We start from the raw sequence: 26470 nt of genomic DNA, 5'->3' as shown, positions 1-26470 counted from the left end.
TATAGTAATTTCGAATCTAATAAATATAATCAGTCATCTTTTGATAAATTTGGTGGCCCTTTCAATAATCATTGCTAAAGAAGAGATCCGTGTTAGGAAAAAACTAACTTTAGTGGTTAGAAAAGGAAAAACGGTTTTGCGTGAGTTCTTTTTTCTTTTTGGTTCATTATTTAATAGTTCGTGTTCGTGTTAACTTCTCCCTCTGAACTAAGATTGATGGCCTATTTTAAATGTAGAAGGTTCTCCTCTTAATAGCAGTAATTCCTTAACTACCCCCTGGCCACTCCCAAAGTCATACAACAGCCAGATGATATTCTGAAAGGTCTTACTTCAGTAATACCATATGTCTCGCTCTTGCCTTCTCTTCACGCTCTTACAAAAATCCCACCTCTACTCATAAATGGGCAGTAGCTCGGATCCGTGGACTCCCTGCCAGTTTCCACATTCTTTGTACCATAGTTTCAGATATTGGGGTTGTTTTGGTCATTATTTAGGAGTAAAGACCGGTCTAGTTCAGTCCTTCATATCATTCATTAAACCTATAAAGTTTAGTCTTTGATGACGTTACTTAACCTTTATTTCTTCTTTTTTAATCAGTTTTAATACTGGCAATCCGTTGGAAATGACTTAGGCTGGCCTGGACAGAATAAATATGGACTGACACAATATTAATTTGATTTATCACCAATGTCAATAGGATCTTTTTTCAAAAAAGAAAACTCAGAGTTGCATTTGAATCAGCAAATCATTTGTATTTTATAAATAATCGCTCACAAATTCAGACATTTCTAATTTTGATATTCCCATTCATATTTGCACAAACGCATTATTTTGATACTCGATACAGCACTAGTTTAGACAAATCAGCTAAGAACTCTAATATTCTTTCATTTCTTAAAAGTTAAAAGATTTTTTTAGTTTTTTTACAAATTATATCAATTTATCCCCCTTTGTTTCTATTCTGGGAAAAGATAATTTCTTTTTTAAATTAGTCCATGTTCAAATCTTAAATGGGGCGGATTTTTGCATTCTAATGTTACGACTAGACACTTCCATTTAGGAACGTCCTTAATTATTATAGGGTCATATGGAAAACAGTTTGTACAAGGTTTAAATCCAAATCTGGGTCAAGGTCATTTAGGGGGGAAGGATCCTGTTTAAAATCCCGTCCATCAGGAAGGGTTCATTTAAATACACGTAAATTTAAAAACAAGTGACAAGATGGCATACATGACGTCATAGGGTACATTGTACCAACATTTTAATTTGCAAACAAACCACATGTTTCTTGGGGACGGGGCACAAAGTATGTTTAGAAATGGATCGTTTGTAAGGATTTAAAGTGAAGGTGGGAGCAAGAATTATGGTATTACTGAATGAAAACCATTGTCAGCTGTCTGTTAGGGGATCTTGAGGCGATAAAAGCATAATTGCAGGGAAAATATTTAAATTAAATTTAAATTCATGTATATTGATTTTATTATGCATTTGTATATTTTTTTGTTGATAAATATTAAATCAATTTGCACCAAAAATAAGAGAGAATTCTTCCTTTAGAGGGAGATGTTAAAACACAATCCACTTTTAATTAATAAACAAGAAAAAAAAGACCACATATATCAAGTGTTTTTTATCTTCTTATCGCTAAACTTAGGTTTTTATTTTACACATCTCTTCTTTACATATGTTATTTAGATCTGGGAAAGAACGATGTAAGTCTACAAGGAAAGGGAGTATACTTCTCTGAAAAACGAACCCCGTGGTTTATGATCTTCCCCTAGTGATATTTCATTAAAGGATAAAAAAAATCAATCCCCCTCTTTAATCAAATTATTATGGAATGACTTTTTTTAAAAGAAGAATTGTTTTACCTACTATTATTAAAAATATCTTCTTCTAGAAAAAGCCACGTATTTTTGTGGCCTTTTCTATCAATTCCATATTTAATTTAAAAAAATACTTTTTCTACTTTTAAAATAAAGAAGTTTCATTGGTCTTAGGTCACCCCTGTAGTGAGGCTGAGGGCAAATGTGTGGGCCCCTTTTATTTTTGTTGTTCTTTTTTTTAAATTTGAATTTAATTTTGAATGTTTTTTTTAAGAAAATAATATCGAATCTTTGTAAATCCATAAAAAACAAACAGATTTCTTCAATTATTAAAAAAATCTGCACTGCTACACCTTTTTAATTTAAACGTATCTTAGAAAAAAATGACTTATCTTTAGTAAATTAATACACTTATTTGTTTATTATACTCTCTTTTTTTTAAATATAGGGTTGAGTTTGTAAGCTCGCTATTTAGGTAAGCTCTCCTTTTCTCTTGTACTTCTTGAGTAATGACACTCAAAAACGACGAATCGGCAAACTTCCAGATATAATTTTTTTTTATTAATATAAACTATTGAACAGTAGTCACAGGTCCGGAGGGCACATTTAAAAATGTAAAAAAAATTAAACATTTAAAAAAAGCCAAGCTCCCCACCGCCCCCCAAAAAAATATAGGTATATATAGATAATCCTGTGGACGCCCCTGTTAATGCTCCCTGTAGCTATTGCACTGTACGAAGCCTATGTTTAGGGGGATTATTCTTTTTAAAAAAAATTGTATATATTCTTTCAGTATATATTTATAGAAAAAATGTTTATTAATATTTTATTTTTTTGTCTAAAGATAATGACGCAGTTTCACAAATACGATTCATGTTGAATAAAATGTTTTACTTAATCCAGAAATTAAAAAAAAACAAAAAAAAACAGTTAGGACATATTAAATGTACGAATGTACACCTATTACACATATATGCTACGGAATTTTACAAACCTTTGCGTCAAGATGCTTCGCGTACACATACCTTTTCTCTTTGAAAGGTAAATAAGGAACCTACTATCCTTTTCTGCATGGCGTAAGGCATTTCCTTAAAAAAATATCCATTAGCCTTAGAATAAAATATTTAAAATATATATTAAGGCCTTGAACGTGCGTAAGGGTTTTCTTCTATGTGTGTTCTGACATCCTTACAGGTAACTTTTATGACTGACGCATTCTGCCTCTTGTAATAAAAAGAAATCAAAAAGTGAAATTGTTCCGTCTTTTTGGTGAGCGTCACACTTTTATTTCTTTCAGTTATCAAAAGTTAGTTATCAAACAATATAATATGTACAAAGAGGTTTTGTGGTCTAATATTAGATAAATAAAGTTCCGAGCTATATATATAGATATCTTTTTTTTTAAAAGATCATGTGTACAATTATATTGCAATATTGTACAAGTTGCAACCAAAAATAAGATTAGTCATTTTAAATGAAGGATTTATAGTACATGGGATTATAATTATACAATAATTGAATATTTAATGGTGCAACTTTTTCTACTTTAATACAAATAACTAAAATAACACATTAAATAAGGTCAAATACCCACAGTAAATAACTCATAAATACATAATAACCATGTGATTTTAATAGATCAAAATGAATTGATAGTATGAAATTTTAGTTGGTGATTAGAATGACCATTGTTGCAATTAAATAAGACATTTTAAGACAAAATAAATTACAACTTGTACAATTTACTTATATAAGTTGCAACTTGTACAAATATGCCAACTTGTACACGACTTATACATAATAGAATACAGTCAAATCCAGATCAGGGTCGTTACTAGGACTTCTATTTTGAGGGAGTGTTCGGCTTTTTGACTAAATGTTTATTTTATAAATGCCAAATTTACTAAAAACTTTTTTAAATGACCTTTTTTTCAAAAGACAAAAAGTTAGACAGTTAATTTTTCAATATATAACTTGTACCTAATAACTTAAAAAAAAAGACAAAATATAAAAAAAAATATATTTAGAAAAGATTTGACGGTTCAAATTTCTTAGATATGAATGAATTTGAATAAACAATTTCTGAAAAATTTGACAAATACATACGAATATTGTGATAACCCAAAAAACTTTTTTCATTTCAACAAATTTTACAACAAGCTGTTTGTGATGAGGGTGTAGCACCCCCTTTCCCATCGTCACATGCCTGATCCGGGTAATAGAAAAAATTATTTAAAAACAATTTTTTCTCCAACATAAATACTTTATTTATAAAAAAATCAAATAAGTGCCAAGTAATTTGGTTTTCTTATCTAACTTGTCTATTCAATTAAATATCCGTATTTATTTATAATGCACCAATTGAGGAAATTGAAAAACATAATAAGCAACCTTCCTCAGCAAAAATTACTGACTCTTATGAAGTAAATGATTCTAGGAAAAAATGGCGAAGGACAATAAAGGAAAAGTGACAAAGTGTAAAATCGCACATTCTTTTATGTTGATATACAGTCTGTGAAAAGTAAATTGTACTCTTTTTGATAGTAAAATTGCAATCATCTAGATCAAAAACCAGATAGTAGATAGTATCAAGAGTATTTTTTTTTAAATATACCTTATAATATCAACAATTATTTCTTAAAATATCCTCCAGTGTAGGCCTCGTACATCATGATGACGTAGTCATTGGAGGTATTAGCCCACTCCTCCATGGAGGTCTTTTAGTAATCAACATTGCGGTGGAGGACATTGAAGGCTTTGTTCTCGACGAAGCCCCATATTCTATAGTCTAGTGGTAAGCAATCGTATTACTAGGGATGACAGAAATTGTTGAGGCTTTCCTTGCACCATTTTTGAGTTGTTATGACCTTATGGACAGGTGTTGAGTCTTGTTGTTAGCAGTAATCTCCTCCGGGGTAGCTGGCCTCCAAACAAAATTCAATTTTTTATGCATAGCAATGGATTTTTGATCTTTTTTTCTAAACAATTTAAAATTTCATTTTTAAATTATTTTTTCAAAAAAAAAAAAATTTGGGATTAGCTATGGTTTTTTAAAAATTTGACAGTGTGTATTTTGTTCTGGCCTCCACTTCCTTTCTGCCTGTAGAGCCTTTCGCCGCTGTTAATGAGCCTCCAGACCTTATAAGAAATCTCAACAGGGCAATTCACCATGTCCATGACCTCCTTTATAGAGTGATGGTTTCAGAGATGATTTACAAGCCGTTTACCTTTTTGTTTCCATTGTTGTTGTTGACTTATCACAATCAATGATACAGTATATGAAAGTTGATAAACTTTGAAACAAATTATTTTTATTATCTTAACATCGATTGTATGGCATAATGGCTTTATGGAGATCTAATTGATGCAGTACGATCTACTTACACACACTGTATATATATTGAATGGATTCAATGGACTACAAGTGATTTTCATCTTTGTCTATATGGCTAAATAAGTTATAATAAATTAGGATCTAATAAAAATATCTTTATAGTAAACGTTCTCTCAGATACTAGTTTTTAACAAATGAAATACTTTTATGTAAGAAACATGAAGTAAAAAATCCGGATAAAGTCAATTTTTTATTCCCATTTTTTCGTATCTATTTCATATTAATTCTTGATTTTGTTGGGAAAAATAAGAATGAATACTTCCAACGAGAATTTTCCATTTTTCTATATGTACAAATCGTAAGGTGACATCAGACGCGTATATGTACCGCCTTTCTTCGGCCAAAGTGGCCCCTAAAGCTAATTTATTTATTTAAATTGATTGCGCTTATTTGGGCCAGTCCTCTCAGAGATTAATCCTTATACCCCGGTAAAATTTCCTTTGGTAACATTTTTTCGGTCAATTATCCCCGAACAATATAATTAAATTACTGAGTAATGGAAATATATTGTTCGGGGATAATTGACCGAAAAAATGTTACCAAAGGAAATTTTACCGAAGGACGATTTGCTCAAAAGACATGTGGCCGAATAACAAATTCGGAAATTTTGCCCCAAACTTATATTTTATATATTTGTATATGGGATTGCGTATTTTAATTCAATTTAAAATGATAGCATAAAAATAGGTATTTCCTCAAAAATATTTACGGGCAATAGTCCTAGAACTGAAATAAACATTACTTTTTAATAGTTTATATTTGGTTGAATTAGATTGTTTACATAAATATGCAATAATGTCATTTGCAAAAACAATTTAGAATTCATTTGAAAAAATAAAGTTCTAATGTATATAAAAGCCCCAAGCTTCATTTTCTTGAGTGTCAGACCGGAATCTTTATCCGATTATACAATGTACTTACGTATTAGTGTCAAGTGTATATCCTTTTTATGAGATACAAGAGGCCAATGTCCAATTAAATAGAAAATATATAAAAAAACATTGAAACATCTTTAACTCATAAAAAGTTTACTTTAGTTCATGATAATTAATTTCTATTTAAATTTAGAGGAGAACGGACTAGTTGGCGCACTTTTCAGCATACTACTCAGCTTGTAGAAGAGATATTGAGATCTTAGGGTTTTTACCTAATTTTTAAACAATACGCAAATTTGAAGACTAATTTTATGCTACTTTAACTGTAATTTTAATGTTGGCAATTTTAGGCAACTTGCCCCATGATGGATTAAGTTGTTTATCGATCTTTAACCCCGTTTTTAAATCACTTTTTATAGTATAATTTCGATTCAGAGGCACATTTTGAAATAAAATATTTATGTAAAGAGTTGGTCAGCAAGACGTAGACTCAAGAACCTCCTGAACTTCATGACTTCTGTTAAAAGATGACCTAGATGTGTATAAGCAATTTGTCATCATGAGTGGGCAAAAAGCCAAAAGACATCTCATCTCAGAACTCCTAGATGTGAAGTTGAGGTGGTGAGGATTATGGACATAGGGAAGTTCCCTACGAGCTTGATTTTCAAGTAGGTCATGATGAAGAATGATATAGAAGACCTCTGTACGAAAGTAGAAGACACAATTTAAAGAGGGATCCGTAGTTCCTATCCAGCTTGGAGAAAAAGATCAAGGAAAACCTCACCAAAAAGATGAACGACTTATTCGTGTCTGCTAGGAGTATCAAAAGGGTTGTGAAAGTCGACCTGGAATTGTCCTCATACACGAGTGATGGTTGAACCAGAATGCCAGAGGTAATCATTAATGAAAATGATAAAAATTGATAAAAAAAAACATCCTTGAATTCAAAAGATAATTTATTTATTAATTTATCTTGCATACAGTTATTACAAAAATGTGTCTTATCATACAAATTTTCCGTTAAAGTGAAGGATTATTTATGGAAACAATTTTTTTTTTCATCATGTGACTAACTGTTATAAGTAATTAATATTATAGAGGTAAAAAGATTATCCCACTTGAAATATGTTTTATATCCAATGTACTTTATTCATTTTTTTGTACCTAGATACAACGTTATTCTACTTCAACTTAAAAATATGGAATTGTAAATTTAATATATATCACAAATTTTATGAACAAAATCTAAAATATCACCAGGTAAGGGAGTTCTCGTACTTCAAAATTTATAAATCATGTAAGATATTTTAATTATGGTAAAATTAATATCCTCTTGATGGGGGCCAATACCGATAATACGAAAATGATTTGGGTGTGAGATCATTTTGAATTATAGAATAGTACCTATTTTCGTACATTTTAAGCATATATTCGATAATGAATATCTATTATTCTATAAATCATTGTATCGACAATAGATATTAATGTACGCTCTACCTATGTACAAGGTGGTACATTGAAATTTGAACATTTTCTAATTCAATAATGAATGCAGGTTGAGTGATTTAAATTAATTCATATTCTTATATTTAAAGCATAAACAATTAGTTAACAAACAAAAGAAATCTGAGCTCTCTAGCTTACGTACGAGTCGAGAAAATGATACTTGAACGTGATCTACAAATTTCCATTCGCGCATTCCAAGCTCTTGAGGGTTTTCAGGACCACTGTCTACGCCGTCAGCAAGTCTGAAACTTTGGAAAGGAAGAAAGGCTCTATCAAAAAGGACAAATTGACCCCGGAGGAGTTAAGTAAAATAGTCCAGACCAATCCCCTCAAGTCTATCAGGGTCCATTCAAGATAATTGTTTGGTTCTCAGATCTCTTGGGATAATAAAATTTTATTTATATCGTACTTGAGTCCAAGATCCGTCCTATCTCTATGTTGGACGCCGGCAGTTTAAACTAGTTCTTTTTGGAATGAGGATTTTAATAAGCATTTGTCAAACCTTTTCTTTTTAAATAGTTTATTTTTTTCAATCTAAAGTACTTTTGCAGTAACATACTTTTTTCTACAGTAAAAAAAAGTAAAGTCAGAAAATACCATTTAGAGATGAAGGAATCTCGCCAAGATGTTTTCATACCTCAATTATAAAGTAAATCATTTAACGGTAACCAGCCATTGCTTTGTTTTATATATATATATATATATAAATTATGGCTTATATATATATATAAGCTATTAAAAATGGGGTTTTCTCATATATATTTTTTTCAGATTTCTAAAAGGAAAAAAAAGATGTTGAAAAAACATACTTCAAAAATAGCTCCGGGGATTTGGATTTTACTTCTTTTTTTTTTTTTTTGCATAAATTATAAGATCTACGTAATTGTATAATAATGTACATTAAACATAATGTTTGATTAAAATGTATATACAAAGCCTTAAAACATTTTGCATGTCGTAACCGTTATTGTATCACGCAACCATTTAAATTCAAGCAATTAACGTTTAGAAGATTGAAAAGAGACTAAGAAGAGGTAACTACGCATTTTATGTGTTTAGGATTGCAATATATTCTTTGATTCACTATCGGGACATTAATGAACCTAAGCAATATGCCAAGATGACATAAATGACGTCATCTCTATGATTAGTGTCATGTATATTATTTGTTACCCGGATTAGATGGTTGGAGGATTTTCCAGGTTTTAGAATTTCTTGTTTTATGAATGTAATTTGTTTTATCCTTTTATATACATACGTATGTAATCTTTTTACCTTCTTAGTACTGAATTGCTCTTATCTCGAGAAATTACCCCCTTTTTCTACAAACTCCTTCACGATTCTTTATTTACTCATAAATTGGCGACGATTTATTTTACGTTCCACCTTAATACATAACAATTATTATAGTGTCAATCCTTATTTATTCGGTCCATTCCAGTCTTGAGACCAGTCCTTTAGAGCGTCTGTACTAGAACTGATTAAAAAAGAAGAAATAAAGTTTATTCACGTCATGAAGGATCGAACTTTGTAAGTCGTAGGACTGATATTCAGGACTCAATTGGAACAGACCGAGACTCAACTACAGTATTTAGTCCTAAATAAAGACTGACACATCACTACATATGATTATAAAATAAGGACACAAAAATTTCCAAAAACCGAAAAAGGATCAAACATTTGAAAAAACAAACAAAAAACGTCAATAAATGAAATTGTTTCTAAAAGACTGTAAGAAAACCTTTAAGTCAAAAATGTTCAGTTTACTAATTAAATAAAACATTCTTGTTTCGAAGTAAAAAAGGCCACTTGAAATTATATATATATTAGCCGTAGTACTCGGGACTGCCCATAGTTTTTAGGCGTCGACGAACAGATATACTCTGTATTATTTTTGTTTATTTTCGGTTTCTTCCTTATTTTACATATGGGGAGGACATATTTTATGTAGCACTTCTGATGTGTACAGTTGATGAAACTGCTTGTAGTCATAAAACGTCTGACGCGACCAGAATTCGTGATCAAAAGAAACTCTTGTAAAAGAGTGAATACTTGATTTGGATTTATTAAATGTATTATTTTGTTGTTTGACAATATGTATTATAAGTGCATAATGTAATATTTTATGACATACAAGTATAATAGTGATGAGTTGATGACTTTAATAACAAACAGAATTCTTTTATTATCTTAACTGATTAGATGGAGTTGAAACGGATAATGTGTAAGTAAATATTATAGTATTACAATTATTCCATTTGACTTAGAAAATGTCTTTGGTTTCAATTTACATTATTAAGGATGTGAATATTGGCTAGATTGCAGTGAGCGTCAAAACTACGCATGAGATATTCATGCGTGGTTTTGCGTGGCGTGGGGTGGTCTATTGAAATCTGAACACTTACAAATTCAATTATTAATGAGGGTCGAGTAATTGAAATTAATTCATGTTTCGATATTTTAAAGCATAGACGATTAGTTACAATACAAAACAATCATGAGCTCTCTAGCTTACGCACAAGTCGAAAAAATGACACTTGAACGTGACCGACGAATTTTCATTCGCTCATTACAAGGAGTTGGGTGTCTGCAGGACCATTGTCTAAGTCGTTGGCAATTCCGAAATGTTGGAAATGAAGAAGGGATCTGTCAAAAAGGCAAGACTGGACCAGTGGGAGTAAAAGAAAACAGCCAAGGCCAATATCCTCAAGTCCATGAGGGCCCATGCAAGAGATCTTAGGATTTCAAGCCAGACTGTCCAAAGAGCTAGATTAAAAGTGGGTATACAGAGCCTCTTTTGAGTTCTTTTTAACTCTTTTTTGGCATTTTTCCCCCTCCTACAGCCCTGATGAATACCCCCTTGACTATGTACATGTCAAGAAGAAAGCCTAAAGTGTTTTTCAAGCAAACACCGAAGCCCTAAAAACCACTGCCAGCCAGCCTGAACTAGGTCACTATGCCAGAGGAATACATTCACGGTGGGTGACAGGTATCCGCCGTCCCCTGGAAGCCCTAATTGCCACTAAGGACAGCTACATTAATGATTAAGAGAGTTCAAACATACATATATATATATAGTAATAATTTTGTTGAAATTCTATTGTTAGTTATTAAATGATATCTGGTGAAATTCAAAATTCAAAGTCTTCAGATTTGAATGTACCACTCCGTAATGTCATAAAAATATTTTGACTTTGAGGAACGACAGCTACGCTAGAGAGATCACTATAAACTATACATAGTTTACGCTGATACGGTAAAAAATTTAATTGGAGAGGAATTCATATTTTGTTCTTGCCCAAATATACTTTTCTTTTAATTTACGCTCACTCCAATTTAACAAATATTCACATTTATATACATAAGTTCTCCAATTAGGAGTTAAATAATAATCACAACAACTAAAGAAAAGAAATTTCATTCTTCAGATTACAAATGAAAAAACAAAACAAAAAAAACATACCAAATATAAATTAAACACGATTTACATCACTATATATTTCCTCTGATCGCTTTGTCTATTGAGCTAAGTCGCTCTACATCCAAACAGAAGTATTTTTAATACTTTTAGGCCCATAAGACATAATATGAAACATTTATAAATCCCTAAATTTAATCTAAACAAATAATATTTTTTGGAAACTTTCATGTTTTTAAACCAAAAGTCACTGTTTGATATGTATTTTAGGATTGTTTTAGTATATTTTTGTTTAGACATAGACGGGTTCTATGCCTTACTCCTACCCCATAAGTGACCGTGTGGCCATTGAATTTTCTCTTACTCTTGTGCAGCATATTTTATTATTCATCAATTATTTATGTAATCTCTTATTAAGCCCTTAATTATGATTAGCAGAACACTAGCGCTCTGAGGAGTCACGTTTAAAAACCACTCCTCAGACTCTATAAAGCCTTGAATAAGGTCAAACATTGTCCAAAGTGGCCCTTGTCATATAAATTAATATTATTATACTATTAGCCAATGATTATCATTAGCTAAATCACGAAGCAGTTGTGGTGGAAAACATCATTTTTGGAGAGAAATTATTGTTGGTAAGTTAATATGAATTTGGTACAATTATTATACAACTGTAATATTTTGTCGTTGTTCAACATGTTGTCATACTATGCCATCATGTGGTATTTTAATTAGTCTTTTTTATTTCGGTGTAATATTTGAAATAAACTATTATTTGCTAATTTACAAAATATATAGGTATATGTAGATCAATTAATTGCAAATTTTTGTAACAAAAATGTTTCTCAGAGCCCTGGAAACATACTTATATCCCTAATGGGTCAATAAGGGTTATTTCCCCTAAAGGAAAATATATTTCATTGTTCAATTCATAATTGTAGGGAAGACTGAGTTAAGTTGAGCAGTGGGGTAAAATGAACACACTGTCCACCCTTACCTTGTTCATCCATTATACTATCGTATGGTTTTTATATATGTGGCTTCCCTCTTTTATCATTGGCAGTAATGACAAGGCCACGTTCAGAAGCAAGAGATATTTACAAAACCTTTTGTTGTTGATGGATCAGCTCACTTTTTCGTGCAACTTGGAACAATGGAGCATTAACTTATAATCCAAAATATGTGTAATTCATATATACCATCCAAAAGTTAGGAAATAAAATAGCAAACACATCTTTCCATTGCATCGTTAGGTCTTGAAATGTAATTGTATCGTTTACATTGGACTCCTATTAAGAAAATGTATTGATTTTTATTTACTTTTTCTGCTCAAACACAGTTTTGTTTATTAAAAAAATGATTTATTTTTAAATGCTTGTTTTTATTAGTTTGTACAATTCAGTTATAAAATCGTTTAAATAGAACTGGCGTTATGAAAAAAAAAAAAGTAAAATCCTAGATGACTTAGTCTGAGGTGTGGAGTTGGAATATTTCTGATCAAAGATGTTTAGCTTCACCTAGTCGGAGTGATTAAATTATCAATAGCCGGAGACACGGAGCTTAAAATTGTTGCTTTAAGTGTCTTAATGAATAAGATGGACTCTTTTGTTAAAATCGTAATAAACCTTGTTTTCATTTTCATTGCTCTACAATTGCAAAAGTAATACATATGTAGATTTAAGTTGAAGTAACGGAAGACCTTAAATTATATGCAGAATATACATTTATCCTAATATATATGTATGAGGGCGAAACTTCCGGTCACGATATATATATATATATTTCTTTGAGAATCATCATTTTTCTCCATCACAGTGATCAACTTAGCAACTTAATGATATGAAACAAAAATTGAGTGTACAGTGAATATTCAAGTTACCCTAATCTCCTATACTCGTAAGTAAGACTCAGTCCGACAGCGAATTTGTTTTTTTCGGCGGGGGTATACATTATTTTGCATAGACCCAGCTATACCGATATTATCTCACCCCAAATTTATATTCGAGAATTGATGACATGGCACCGAATTACTGTTTTTCGTTACACCGGTACTATTTTTGTACCAGAAAACTGATGCATTTAAAACGGTACTATACTAAACTTCCATTGGAAACCGGTACTTGCACTTACACTACGTCATAAAAAAATGACCCACCGATCATGTTATCCCTAAAATTTTATTCTAAAAATAGGTAATCTAATCTCTGAACTAGTCTTACTCCAAACACAATCCTCCAAACGCCCCAATATGTGTGATTAACGATATTTTTAGTCTACAAATTATAAACAAGTACTTCAATACCTATAGTTATTTTGGTACCTGTACGAAAGTATTTAACGTGACAACTATAAACTACGAAACAATCCAGCCGAATTAGTTAAAATGATAAGGGTCTTAAACCGGTCTATGTTTTGACGATTTGCTACGTACATATAATTAGAAAGAGAGTTCCCACAAGTTATTAAGGGAGTTTTCCTTTAGACAATATGATGGTAATTAATTCATGTTGTTGAAGCAACGCTTTTCACATGTTTGATTTAACCGTTCAAGTCCGTTTTATTGCTCCATATGGAGATAACCATGCCATTAACTTTTTGTTTTAATTAAAAACTGGAAAATAAATATGCCTATATAAATTAAATAGAAACGCTATGAGAAGGTCTCTTTTGTTCGAGTCATAAGAATGAATCCCCCGTGCATAACCAGGTTCCATGTTTCATAATTGCCCATTCAATACATACTTACAGACTATGTACATGTAGTATGTCTCTATTTCTAAAAGAAAGGATTGTTGGTTGTAGAAGGGAATTGACCCGTATCTCTAATATGTGTTCGCTAACATAAAAACAATCCTGAAGAAAATCAAAGAAAAGAGAATTGCCGAATACATTTTTTTATATGATTAAGCCATAATTTCATTCACATATTTCGGTAAATTATAGACATCGTAATCAAATTTCTAGGATAAGTTGAGATATCCAATAATGTTAAAAATATGTGTTCATTTGATTTATGAGCAAGGGCGTCCATAAGACTATATATATTTATATTTTTTTGGGCAGGTTTTGGAGGGGTTGTATTTTTGTATTATGAAAAATATCAAAAATTAAATTACATACATGAGTTAAATTTTTTGAAAGAAATTTCAAATATTATATTTTTTAGAAAAAAAAATCAAAAATCCGCAACTATTCAAAAAAAAAAAAAAAAAATTTTGAAAAAAAAAAATCGAAAATCTACAGTCATTTACAAAAAAATATCAAAAATTAAATTTCAATTGTACAAACTTTCAAAAAATTCTTGTAAAAATCAAAAATTCCTTAATTTGAGGAGGGCTTCAGCCCCTTTCCTTCGGGCTCCCATCATGAGACATACATAATTTGATCCTGATATGACCCTTTAAAATATAATTTATTAATTTCTATTTCATTCAATGTGACGATGAATTTTTGTCACTTTGAGTGTAATTTGTGACGCTTCCACGGGATTAATCAAATAAATTCATTAACAAAGATTGACTATAATTTACGGAAGAATATAAATGTAACCCAGACTCAATTTTGAGAAAAATTATTATTATTGACAGAAAACATATGTACGTAGATGTAAAGTTCTAAAAGCTTTAAACAAGTTGTCTATTTTGAGTAGGGGGTGATTGATGGCATTTGCACTAAACTCCACACTTTAACATAAAAGTGTGGAGTCTCCATTGGTTGTACATGGCTTTGCATATAAATTGGAAATTTATTCCTGGAAAATTATTAAATTAATAGCCCGGCAAATCTAATGAAAATTTGGGAACTTGTTACCAGTGATCTACTATTTTGATTAATTCGATGTGACCTCCTTCAACTTCAATAACCTTTGTGATCCTTGTTCTTAATCGTTCTGTACACTTGATTACATGATCAGCTTGGACTATCCTTCATTTCTTGGTGATGCTACCCTTTTTGGAGCTAGCACTGCTGTAGGAGTGTTTGTTGACCTGTTCTTGAAAGATGCCATTCTCTGTAATCAAAGTCTAATATAAAAGATAAAATTCAGCCAATCACAGGAGAGCAATTAGAGGTGAGAATTCAAAGTAGGCGCCGAGATTTTGCAATCTGACAAATGTCCAATTTATCTGTAAAGCCCTTTACATAGTTTGACAATTAGGGTTTCAATTCTAACATTGTCTCATACCTCGCTCATGGTTAAATTGGTCCTGGTTTTATTTAAAATGCAAAGTACGTCATTTAAAATCATGTCAATTTTGATTATCAAATAATATCCTACATACAACGTAACATGAACTTGTTCAAAGTAAAAACAAAGTTTTTAAATTTATACATAAAATAGACTTGCTTTACGAGTGTGTAGTCTACACAAATAAATCAGAGAATCATGAATGTAAGAGTTGGAAATGCACTTATCAGGCATTATTTTTTTGTACAGTGGTAAACAAACATCTGTTCCCAATTTAAGGCCTATTTAGTCTTTTCCCTGTTGCATAGTGATGTAATTTTTTCTCACCATTATGCTTAACAAGAAAATAAAACATCAATAAAGTACCCAATCCAGAGTTGGAAAAAATTCCTTATATAAACTGCAAGTCCATGTCGAGTCTCAAGTATTTGATGAATGGTTAAAGTCCTTGAAAATTTACATCCTGTCCAACTCAAGTCCTCAGAAAATAAAAACAATGAAATGACTTTTGAGTTCAAGTCAAGTCGCAAATCTTTGATTGGGTGATCCAGTCGAGTTGTAAGTCATCAAAATGTGAAGTCAAGTACAAGTTGAGTCGAAAGTCTCGATTCCAATTACCAAAATATGGATATGATTCAAATCCATGTCTACATAATAAATAGATATTCCATCAAAATACGTAATATGTTCATAGAGAAATATGTGGTGAGTTAACCACAAAAACAATCTTGAACAAGGAATATATATTTTTACATGATATAGAAATTCAAATTCAAAAATTTAAAATATAAATTTTTTTTGGAAAAAAATTCAAAATTCCACAGCTCTTTAGAAAAAATAATATTTTGGGAAAAAATGAAACTTATTGGAAATAAATTTAAAAAATCCATAGCTATTCTAAATATAAAAAAATCCACAAAATACTTCAAAATCCACAGCTGTTAGCAAAAAGTAAAAATAAATTCTAATATTAATTTTTTTGGAGAAAAATTTCAAAAATCCATGACTATTCACAGAAAATTTAATTTCTTGAAAAAAAATTGAAAAAGGAATAAAATTTCAAATCTTAACATTTGTAGTAAAAAGGAAAAAATCCTTTTGGGGAGAGCTACAGTCCCTCTAGCCCACCCGGGCGGACGCCCCTGATCCAAAACTCTGGGATAAGTTGAAGTCCACTAGAATGTTAACTATAGTTTAGAGCCTTCTTAATTTATGATTAGATTAATTTGTCCCCGATATGATCCGTTTATAGTAGAATTATAATCCTGCTCGATAGCAATATCCGATATTTATTATTCAAAGAATACAAATGTAATCCTTAATCTTTTGAGAAGTATCATTCTAGTTTAATATAGTGCAGACGAGCCACATAATATGTAATATAGGAATTGAGAAAATAAGTTTTTATTTTATTTTATACAATGTACTATACAAATTTATACATAATCACCCTAGTACATATAAACAAACACCAAATAACGATAACAATATATCATGCAGGATTGAAATGAGGTCACTGCTCAGAGCAATTTTCTAAATTATACCACTATTATAATCATGATTAACAAAAAGCCAAAAAACAAACAAAGGACTTTTCTTGAATGTTAATAGTAATTGTCGATAAATCCTATGAATAAATCAAAAAAGGTTAAGAGCCTAGAGAGTCCTCCAAACATTCATCCATCCAGAGTAAAAACACTTACATTTATACATAACATATATTTATATAGTGAATGACAAATTCATTTTTTGGATTTCCTCGAACGGTCTTGAAGGAATAACAAAAACATAATATCATGACTCGTCATCCATTTTGAGAGCGTAAGACGTGTCGAAATATGGAAATGGTCCAAGGGATCCCCAGAAGAAGAGAAGTTTATAAATATTGTAATAGTCAAAATTACAGTTACTCATAAATAAAAAGAGTTCTTTGGCATAGGATCGAATCGAAATGTTTTTTAAAAGTCATTCACTAAGGTAGCCATGGTGGGTCCACGGATATGTGGCATTTCTGGAAGGTTTTCCGTACTCCATTTATCCTCAGACGGAGTGTATTTTTCCATAGATCTCAATTCATCACTTTGCCGAAATCCCTTCTTTCCTCCTACCACGTAAATGTCATTCTCATTAACAATGGCCCCAAAACTAGCCCTTGGGATGTTCATATTCGACACTTCAGACCAAGAGTCAGTAAAAGGATCGTACTCTTCGACCACGGATAAATAATCTCGCTTTCTCCAACCTCCAATAGCATAGAGTTTCCCTTTGGAATTAATGAGTCGAAGACCGGCACGGGCATGGTTCATGGGCGCCATTTGATACCAACGTTGTGTAATGTCATCAAATACTTCCACAGAGGAGATGAATTTGTGTGTTTTAGTATCATAGCCACCGGCAACATAGAGTTTACCGTCCATAACGACAGCACCTATGAGAACATGTTAAAATGAGATTTGGTTAATGTGTACATATGTTTGCAATTAGGTATATTTTATTTGTTGATGATGATATATTCATATCTCTTCTCTGGTTGAATGCATCAACCACAAAAATCGTTTATGTTAGAATTTTGATAAGTAACAAAAAAGAAACATGTGTCGTCAAACAACGGTTCATCAATTTCCCCTAATCAAAAATGATTTCCCACAATATTTCTTCTACATAAATATATAGATATTAAAATAACTCCTTACCCGGTTGATGCCTTCCCACATTCATAGGGGGTAAAGCCACCCAGGATCCACTATCTCTACGTCCATTTGCTTCCGCATCTCCGGCTTTTTTTCGCAAATTTAAAGGATTCCAACATAGAACTTCATTCTTAAGGGATTTTTTAGAGGAGTCATAGCCTCCAACAATGCAAAGTGTATCTCCATACTCAAGCGTAGCTGAACCCATTACATCCTCTGAGTATCGTGCAAGCTCTAAGGAGAGTCCATTCTTGAGTTCATATTCAAGCACAGCGTGATTTTCTACCAAACGAGCAGTCCCAGGTTTGAGAGACTCTGCACGATATGCAGCTGAAAGAGGTGCAGGAGAGTCTGACTTCTCAACGCTTCTCCATTTAAGAGTCTCAAAGTCGAATAGCTCTAGGACTTTCATATCTTCGGAGAATTCGTCTAAAGAGGTAACTACCATGACTTTTTTGAAATCGCCGATTTGAATCAGGGATGAGAGGAGAACAAGGGTGTATTTGAAATACTTGTTGCTCATGATGGAGTTTGAAATACAATGTTGGTTTGTAATTTGTACTCTTCTTGTACTTGCGTACTTTTGATTTTCTAAAGGTCCCTTCGCGCCTGCTTCTGAAAAGAAAAAAAGAAAAAAAAGAAGACTCCCTGAGTAATTTCACCAACTTCATTTTTCATTAAATCAACATCATTTCAACGTTCATATTCAACTTTGGTTTATTATTTCTTTCATTTTTCATCATAAAAATAGTTCCGGCTTTCCTTCATGATATAATTTATCTAACCACACATCAAACAAGGCTAATGACTTTGAACATTCTCCAGCACAAAAACAAATATGTATACATTAGGGATTGTCTTTTTAGACAATTTTTTTATCCCGGGATTTTTGTCAAATTTGGTTGTTATCTTGAGATTCTCATGTAAAAATAATGTGATCTATTGCAAAATAAGTATTATATTAGGTATTTTACACCTTATTATCTAGACTTAAAAAAAGGGCCGTAAAAACCTTAAACAATCCACAATTTCATTACCTAAGACATGTTCTCAGCCTTAAGGCAAATAACCAAACTTCGACATAAGCTCTATGAATCCACATGAAGGTGCCTTCTTTAATTACAATGGAATTTATGACGCCAAAGCAATTAATTCAATAAATATTCACTGTTTCTCATTGTCAATTGTTATTTTTTATATTATAAATAGATAAAAATAATTCATTTTTAAAAGATTGGTAGTTCCCAGACATATTCCGGATAGTCTCAAGTGTTATATGAGTACAACTTGTGGCTCATATAACACTAATTGTAATCTCTAAACAGAAATATTTGTCATTTCTTTTATATCTAATCATAATGTTGATTCATTTTGTAATAAATGGGTGGATGAAGCTCTAAAGGTTGCCGACTGATGATGTATGTAGCGATGAACAACAGTTATATTATGATATATAATGATAGTAACATATCTTTACATACTTCCTGTAAATTATTATCTTAGAATCTACAATCTACATAGTGTGTATTTGTACAAAATGTGAACTTTCCATCAAAGGTTACAAATGTTTTGAGTCGTTTTCTAACTTATTGATGAATATTAAAATGTAACGGGAATGAAGATCAAATAGACACTTGGTTGCGCCAGCGATTTTGCTATAATACAGCTGTCTAATGGCGTCTTTTTTTTGTCGGCAGAAACGTTGTTCTATTATCAAACTTTTGTGAAGTTTTGGAGATCATGGCGACAGCTGCGCCGTGACGATGATTTTTGTACACAACAGCATGGCGATTTCAAATTGAGAGGTCACGAATATGACAAGTGTCATATTCCATACAGTGCAAAAGATTCGTAAGGCTCTTCCAGAGTCTGATAAAGTCACTGAAGGATCTGAGTGAGTACTGGTATCACTTAATTGCAAAATAAATATTGCCCCCAGCAGTCCGGATCCATTGAATTATTTTGTCTCGGGCTAGGTTGAATCTTAAACAAAGCGAACATAGCGTCCTATCAAGGACTCTCTGATTTCCTCCATCAAGGAGACAATGACTATTGACCAATAGAAAAATATTTTGGCGACAATTTGATCCTAACAAGGAACTACATTGTCAACCCCTGCTCCTCCTTCCGGACTCAGATCCAGACCTTGATTGATACTGGAGGTGGTGGGTACATCAAATTAACTCTTTTTTAAAGTTCATGTGTACCATTGAAGCAAATTTTCAAATAAATTTCCCGAAAAATGTGGGATCAGTAACAATTTAAAGATTTTTGAAAAATGCACCAATTTGATCTTAACACCCTCTGTTGATATTTAATTGCTATAAGTACAATTAACCATATGCGTATCATAGGTCCATGATTTTTCGAATAACAGTTTACGTTTTTTGTAAAATTGTATAAAAATGATCTCCTTCTCGTTAAAAATATAACAAATTGAAGGAAGGAGCTTAGCCTTCATTATGTTTATATTAGATCAGCTACAAGCAGCCAGTGAGAGAAAGGAAATGAACACAAATCCCACTCAGTATAGCAAGGATATATAGGGTAGAATTACTCCGATGTCGATCCTCAATTCTACTCCAAGTCCAACAAGCACTTACGCTTATAATTATCAAGTAACCCCTCATTTTAAAGAAGTTCGGCCTGAATCGGTATTACAAAAAAATGGACTCATTTAAAATTCGGCTTAGATCGATTATAAATTAATGGTTGATGACGTCATGATTGTTTCAGGATTGTGAAAAATAACGTCATATGAAGCTAAATGTGTTGCATAAATCATATTTGTATAATTCGAGATCTGAGGTCTGAGATAAAGGTCAGTGCCCAAATATCTGTCCAAATCGCTCTAAGTATTTGCATGTCTTGACCACGTTCACAGGAGAATTTGCCCTAGTACTTGATGATGAAGACCTTCAAAGAGTTGTTGCTGTTGTGTGGATTGCCAGAGACAATCTCTCACTCCCCCTAAAAGAAGTAATCCATGGGATTCATATAGTAGGAGTTAGAGGGCCAGGTTTTGGGATCCAAAATCGCACCTTCTCTTCTTTCAACAAGTTTTGTGTCTTGCAGGCCTTATAAGAGGACTTGTTGATACAGGAACTCGACATCATTGGCCTCAGCTTTCATCCAAGGTATCACCAGGTCAGACAGGAGTTCATAGAACCTGTCAGCACCAATTCTCTCTTATGGTATGACAATGCCCTTACTCCAAATGACCCTAAGTGTGTTGATGCTGGCCGGAAACTTGGTTTTAAATACGTGGGGGACATTAGCTCTCTCTCTTTGGTGAACCATCTGTCGTTCTAGATGTTGACATTCCATTGTTTTTCATCCGAATAAAATATGATTCGGTTACCATGGGAATTCAACTTTCAACTTTCTTCTCTGGGCAATCCATGTGTCCTTAATTTTGTTTGTAAGAATAAATATTTTGTAGAGGGGTATGTTTTCATTTTTAGCTCAGTGTTTATGGCCCTGGTGACTGATGCATGGCTTACTTGTCGCTTTTTGGGCAAGAACGTTAATCAGAGTACCAGGATATGCCTTCCAGCGGTTGTAGACGTAGTGAACTGTGTTCTTTGGATATCAGAGCATCTTTTTGATGTACACGGGACTGTGTCCACACAAGCCAATTCGATGATGGGGTTCCTCTAGGTCTCCTCCATTGTAAATACTTGTTTTGAATTAAAATTTGTGCAACTAACTTAAACCTAACGCTCAATCTTAAATTCAAATAACACAGTTAAATGCTTTCCTTATTGTTCAGGATGTAATTAAACATGGTTCGAATGATCCAGTAGAAAGAATCACTTTTGACCAAACCCCTGAAAAACGATCTCCGACCAAGTCTCAACAATATTACTAAATTAGGTTTGATAATCTAATCTGTGTATAACATTTCAGAGCTGTCGAAAGTGGAAGGACGTCATTAAAAAATTAAGCTGTAATCAAAAACACACCTTTATAAGCAGGTGTTTTAGAATACCAATGCCCGTTTTTAAGTTAGATTATGACTTGAACACCACTTTTACTTCCTGTTTCTCAAACTTAAACTTTTTTTTTTTTTTTTTACAAACTGTATATTCCAGAAACACAAATTTGATAGCACATCATTCTCTGTGGCAGAAATATTAAGAATCACTGTTTTAAAAGCTCATATTAATAGGTTTTCTCAATGTAAAAGCGATCAATCTGTACAAAGATGTATAATATGAATGCTTTTTGAAATAAACAAAGTTAATGTATTTTCATTTACCGTTTTCATGAATTGATTCTTGTAAAACAGCTGCTCAAATGATTATGTTCTCAAAAAGGGTACATATATTGGATTTTTTTTTATCCAAAAATTAGAATTTATTGAAAAATCCATAGTTATTCACAAAAAATTTCAAAAATTAAATTTTTCAGAAGAAAAAATTCAGAAAATTAATTTTGAAATATTAAATTTTTTTCAAAAAAAATCAAAAATTTGAAGCTATTCACCAATAGTTGAATTTTTTGAGAAAAAATTCAAAAATTTACATTTGTCCGTAAAACATTAAGTTCTTGATAAATGAATTTCCGAAATATAATTTAAATATTAAATTATATTTTTAAAAGATTCAGAAAATCTGTTCCTTTTCACACAACTTTTTTTTGGAATAGTTAATTGCAAAAAAAAATTAAATCTTAAATTTGTAGGAAAAAACTTTCACATATACACTATTTTTCACATAAAAATTTAAATATAAAATTTTTTGGAAAGAATTTTCATCCCTATTATCGTGTAAAATTTTTTATTCCAGACCAAAAAAATATTCTAGTAAAAATTATTTAATTGTGGGAGGGCTACAACCACTCCAGCCAACCCCCTGCAAACGCCCCTGAATGTAAATATTAAAGTTTCTTTACCGAACTTTTTAGGGTTTTATTCCTATGAGAAATTCCCTGGCAATCTCATACTTAGTTATTTAATAATATCAATATTTCATAGATTTAATGAAAATTTGAATACGTATTGAAGATTCACTTAGGATAAAGTTTCTAATTATTTATGCAACAGAGCAAATAATGTGCAAAAAAATGAAGTCATAAAAGAGAAAAAGTATTGAAATTAGAAAAAAGTGAAGATGACATTGTAGTAGTTTCAACGGTTTAATATTCAAATCAGTATGATTTACTCTCAAATTCGAACCAACATCATTATAATGCAGTTACGACCGTTAGGTCATCTAATAAACATAGAATTCGATTGAAATTTAATTATAATTATTCACTGCAAATTAAAAGAATCTTTTTGTCGCTTTTCGATACATCTACCCAGGGATCACTATATATTTCCATCTTATCTTCTCTTTTTCTTAAAGGAGAAGAAATTATAAGAATATACTTGAAATTACTGAAAAAGATGAGACATTGATTGTGAGATCCAATGCGTATCGCTAGTCTTGAGTTTAAGTCCCCAATTCTGATTATTGGAATTTCTTGAAAATTAATTCATACAACTCTGAAATATTTATACATAATTTAAAATGCAGTGCTTAAAGATCAAACAAAGTTCAAATTCATTCAGTGTTCTTTCTGAGTCCTCTACATCCTAATAGATTTCGAGGATTTTCGATAGAACTTCAACTCGACTTCCAAATAGATGTACACATTCTTTAAAAAAAATAATTATATAATTATTGTTTCTTTAAGGCAAAAAGGCTCCTCCTATAATATTACATATTTATCCTTGCTTATCCTTGAGAAAGATCAAGATTATATGCAGCATCGAAAATGAAAGTTTACTGACTATATATGTATGTTTACATGAAGGAGTTTTTTATGGTACTTGATTTCCAATGCAAATAATTATGTCATGGCTCTTGAATACAGATTTCACATTTGAATTTTAGCAAAAAAAAGACGTGAGACAAGGAAGAAATATTTTAGCTCAAATACAGTTTACAAATTCTCGGGGAAAAAGTTGAAGCAAGGGAAACATCAAGAGCAAGGTTGTGCCCGGTTTAGATTCAGCAGTTCTATCGGTACCGGTCTCCTTTCTTTCATTTCAACGGTTTCTGTCTCGGTTCAGCTTTATCAGTCTCGGTTTTTTTTTAAATAAAGGCTCAGTTTGGTAACATGCACTTAAAACAAGGGGCATTGCTATAAAATTCCTTGAACTGCAAGACCGCTAAGGGAACAACCTTGCTCAAGAGTGTTTACATAATATTATCATTTGGTTTCTATTAAAAGATGTGTACTATTTATCAGAGATAAACAGATCAGAGCTACTCGAGTCCGGACTCAAAGTCATTTTTTCATGGATACGGACTTGACTTGGTTTGTTACCTTAAGTACTCGGACTTAAGTTGGGTTCGGGGCCATATGAATTCAGAGCTGCAGACCTTTCCTTTCGGCTAAAAGTTGTTTCTAAATAACTCTCATTTTGACATAGATATGTTGGTACAAAATTCAGGACATTATGTAATTGACTTGCAACAAGTATACACAAGTTCTTTTAGAATTTTTGCTCTTGTGGTCTTTGCAACTGGCATCACAGAGTCATTTAGAGCCTGAAACTGTCAAGTTAATGTTGTTAAGATCAAATGTAGGTTTAAATATAGAAAATGTATTTTTTTAAATTTCATTTTATTGAGCTCTTTTTTTTAGAAATCAAAGTATTTATCTAAAATATTATAAATTACAAATTTATTGGAAACAATCTACAATCCGTGACAAAGTCAAGTGTCCCTCCTCCCTAAAAATAGCAGAAATACTTGATAATAAATAATGTTGGGTTTTGTTCTGGAAATCCTAAGCCGGTCTGAGACAAACAAAAAAAAAACTCGGTCTGAACCTGTCTCATATACAAATTCGGTCAAGATTGGTTTAAAGGAAAAATTCAGTCTAGTTCGGTCCGAATAATATTGGTGTAGACCCATTTTACAAATAAATTGCTTATAACATGACATCATATGTTTTTTCAAGTACAATAACGTTATACGAAATTTAAAAAGAGATAAAAAAATTGATCCATAGATTGAGACAAAAAAAAAAAATCAATCCATAAAGTAAGACCGAATCAAAAGGGGTCTATAAAGTGAGACCAAAAAAAACGGTCCACAGTCTGAGACTGCAGTCTGGACCGAAAAATTGGACCAAATCGGTCTAGAAAAAATCACTTAATACCGAACCGCAAAAAAATTCAGTGCTGGACCGAGTCTCAATACTAATAATAATGTACATTCATGATCAAGTTTACAGTGGCGTGGTTAGCTTTGACCATTTGGGGCTGGCCTTGGCCACAAAAATTATGAACACCTTTATATAATTTTAGAAATAAATAGTTTTTTTTATATAACACATGGACAGAAAAGTCCCACCCTTCACAAAGAAAACACGTTTTTTATTCAAAATATATATATATATATATTTTTTTTTTTCGCTTGATGGACCAAAATCCTTATAACACTCTTAGCTCGAACTGTATTTTTAAACACGAAATTATTTTTTATCCATTTGTTTGAATATAACAAAAGTGGCGTCACAAACTAAAAAACCAACAACAGACTTTTCAGCCCATTTGTTTTATATATATAGAATATAATAAGTTATAATATAATGGGCATTCATATACTTTTTGGGGGTCTCATGCAACCAAGTTTTGATATTGAGAGGGAAATGAGCTGCTGAACGGTTAACAATTGAGGGATTAACAGAAAAAATCTTTGATCGACCTTCCTTTCTTCGTTACATTATCCATATTTTACCACAAGACCAAGCCTAATATCTAGTCACGAAATGACAACCACAAGATCAATTTATGTTCAAATTTAATTGGGTACAGGAATATTTTTTGTCCTCTAGGGTCACTGAGGTTATCATGAATTATCCACTTGTTTATATATATATATATATATCCTGTTCTTGTATAATATACTAGTCAGTCCTTACACAGGAGAGAAGCAGAGATCACGTCTTTACTTATTGAACTTCACAATAACTAACCATGCAACATCAATAAATTCGGCTTTTAGTTGAATTCACAGGACGAATTCATCAAAGAGAAGAAAAAATTCAGTATAATATGTCAAATGATTAAGTGACGTCATCTGTATCAACCACAAAGTTGACATCCCATAAGGAAAATGTTTTTTTGAGCCAGCTAAATTTGGAAAAAAATATTTTCCTTTCGTTTATCAAAAGGAATAAATGAACAGAAAAAGTGTGATAGAGTAAATGTCTGTTCATATGTTCGGAACGGACAATGAATGACATCAAAGTGACTTTGGTATGGCAATGGTTTTTGTGTTTTTTGTTTTTTTTTTGCAATAGGAAGAGGTGGAGTATGAATATTTTGCAGGAAAAAATAAATCACCAGTAACTTTCTCCACGTTTATAACATTAATATATTCATGGTGTTCTAGACACGTCTGTGTATCGTTACGACGATCAATCTTTTTTTTTTTTAAAGGGTTTAATTAAATGGTTCCTTTGACCGTAGAAATGTTGCAAATTTATAGAGAGTCTCTCGACCGTAAACGTCATTTGAATTGTAAAGTTGTCTGACTTTTAATGTGAACAATATTACTAAATCACCACTTGA

The 26470-nt window shown here is 31.7% G+C and overlaps 1 protein-coding gene across 1 annotated transcript; it reads right to left on the bottom strand.

Annotated features, from left to right (window-relative positions):
• Nucleotides 1–16593: 16593 nt before the first annotated feature.
• On the bottom strand, nucleotides 16594–18543 carry LOC121118152 (uncharacterized). Its single transcript, XM_040712703.2, has 2 exons — nucleotides 17899–18543; nucleotides 16594–17633 (listed from the first exon to the last, which is right to left on the bottom strand). The coding sequence occupies exons 1-2, from the start codon at nucleotides 18416–18418 to the stop codon at nucleotides 17164–17166; spliced, it is 990 nt and encodes a 329-aa protein (XP_040568637.1). The 5' UTR covers nucleotides 18419–18543; the 3' UTR covers nucleotides 16594–17163.
• Nucleotides 18544–26470: the final 7927 nt, after the last annotated feature.

The sequence above is a fragment of the Lepeophtheirus salmonis genome, chromosome 1 (assembly GCF_016086655.4).
Source record: "Lepeophtheirus salmonis chromosome 1, UVic_Lsal_1.4, whole genome shotgun sequence".
NCBI lineage: Eukaryota > Metazoa > Arthropoda > Copepoda > Siphonostomatoida > Caligidae > Lepeophtheirus > Lepeophtheirus salmonis.
Note: the sequence above shows the minus strand (reverse complement) of the source record. Positions and strands in the feature narration are given on the sequence as shown.

Excerpts from the sequence above, each read along its gene's own strand:
- LOC121118152 (XM_040712703.2), bottom strand. The coding sequence starts at position 18,418 with ATGAGCAACAAGTATTTCAAATACACCCTTGTTCTCCTCTCATCCCTG. Across the intron at positions 17,634-17,898 it reads TGTGGGAAGGCATCAACCGG|GTGCTGTCGTTATGGACGGT; the intron begins GTAAGGAGTTAT and ends ATGTTCTCATAG.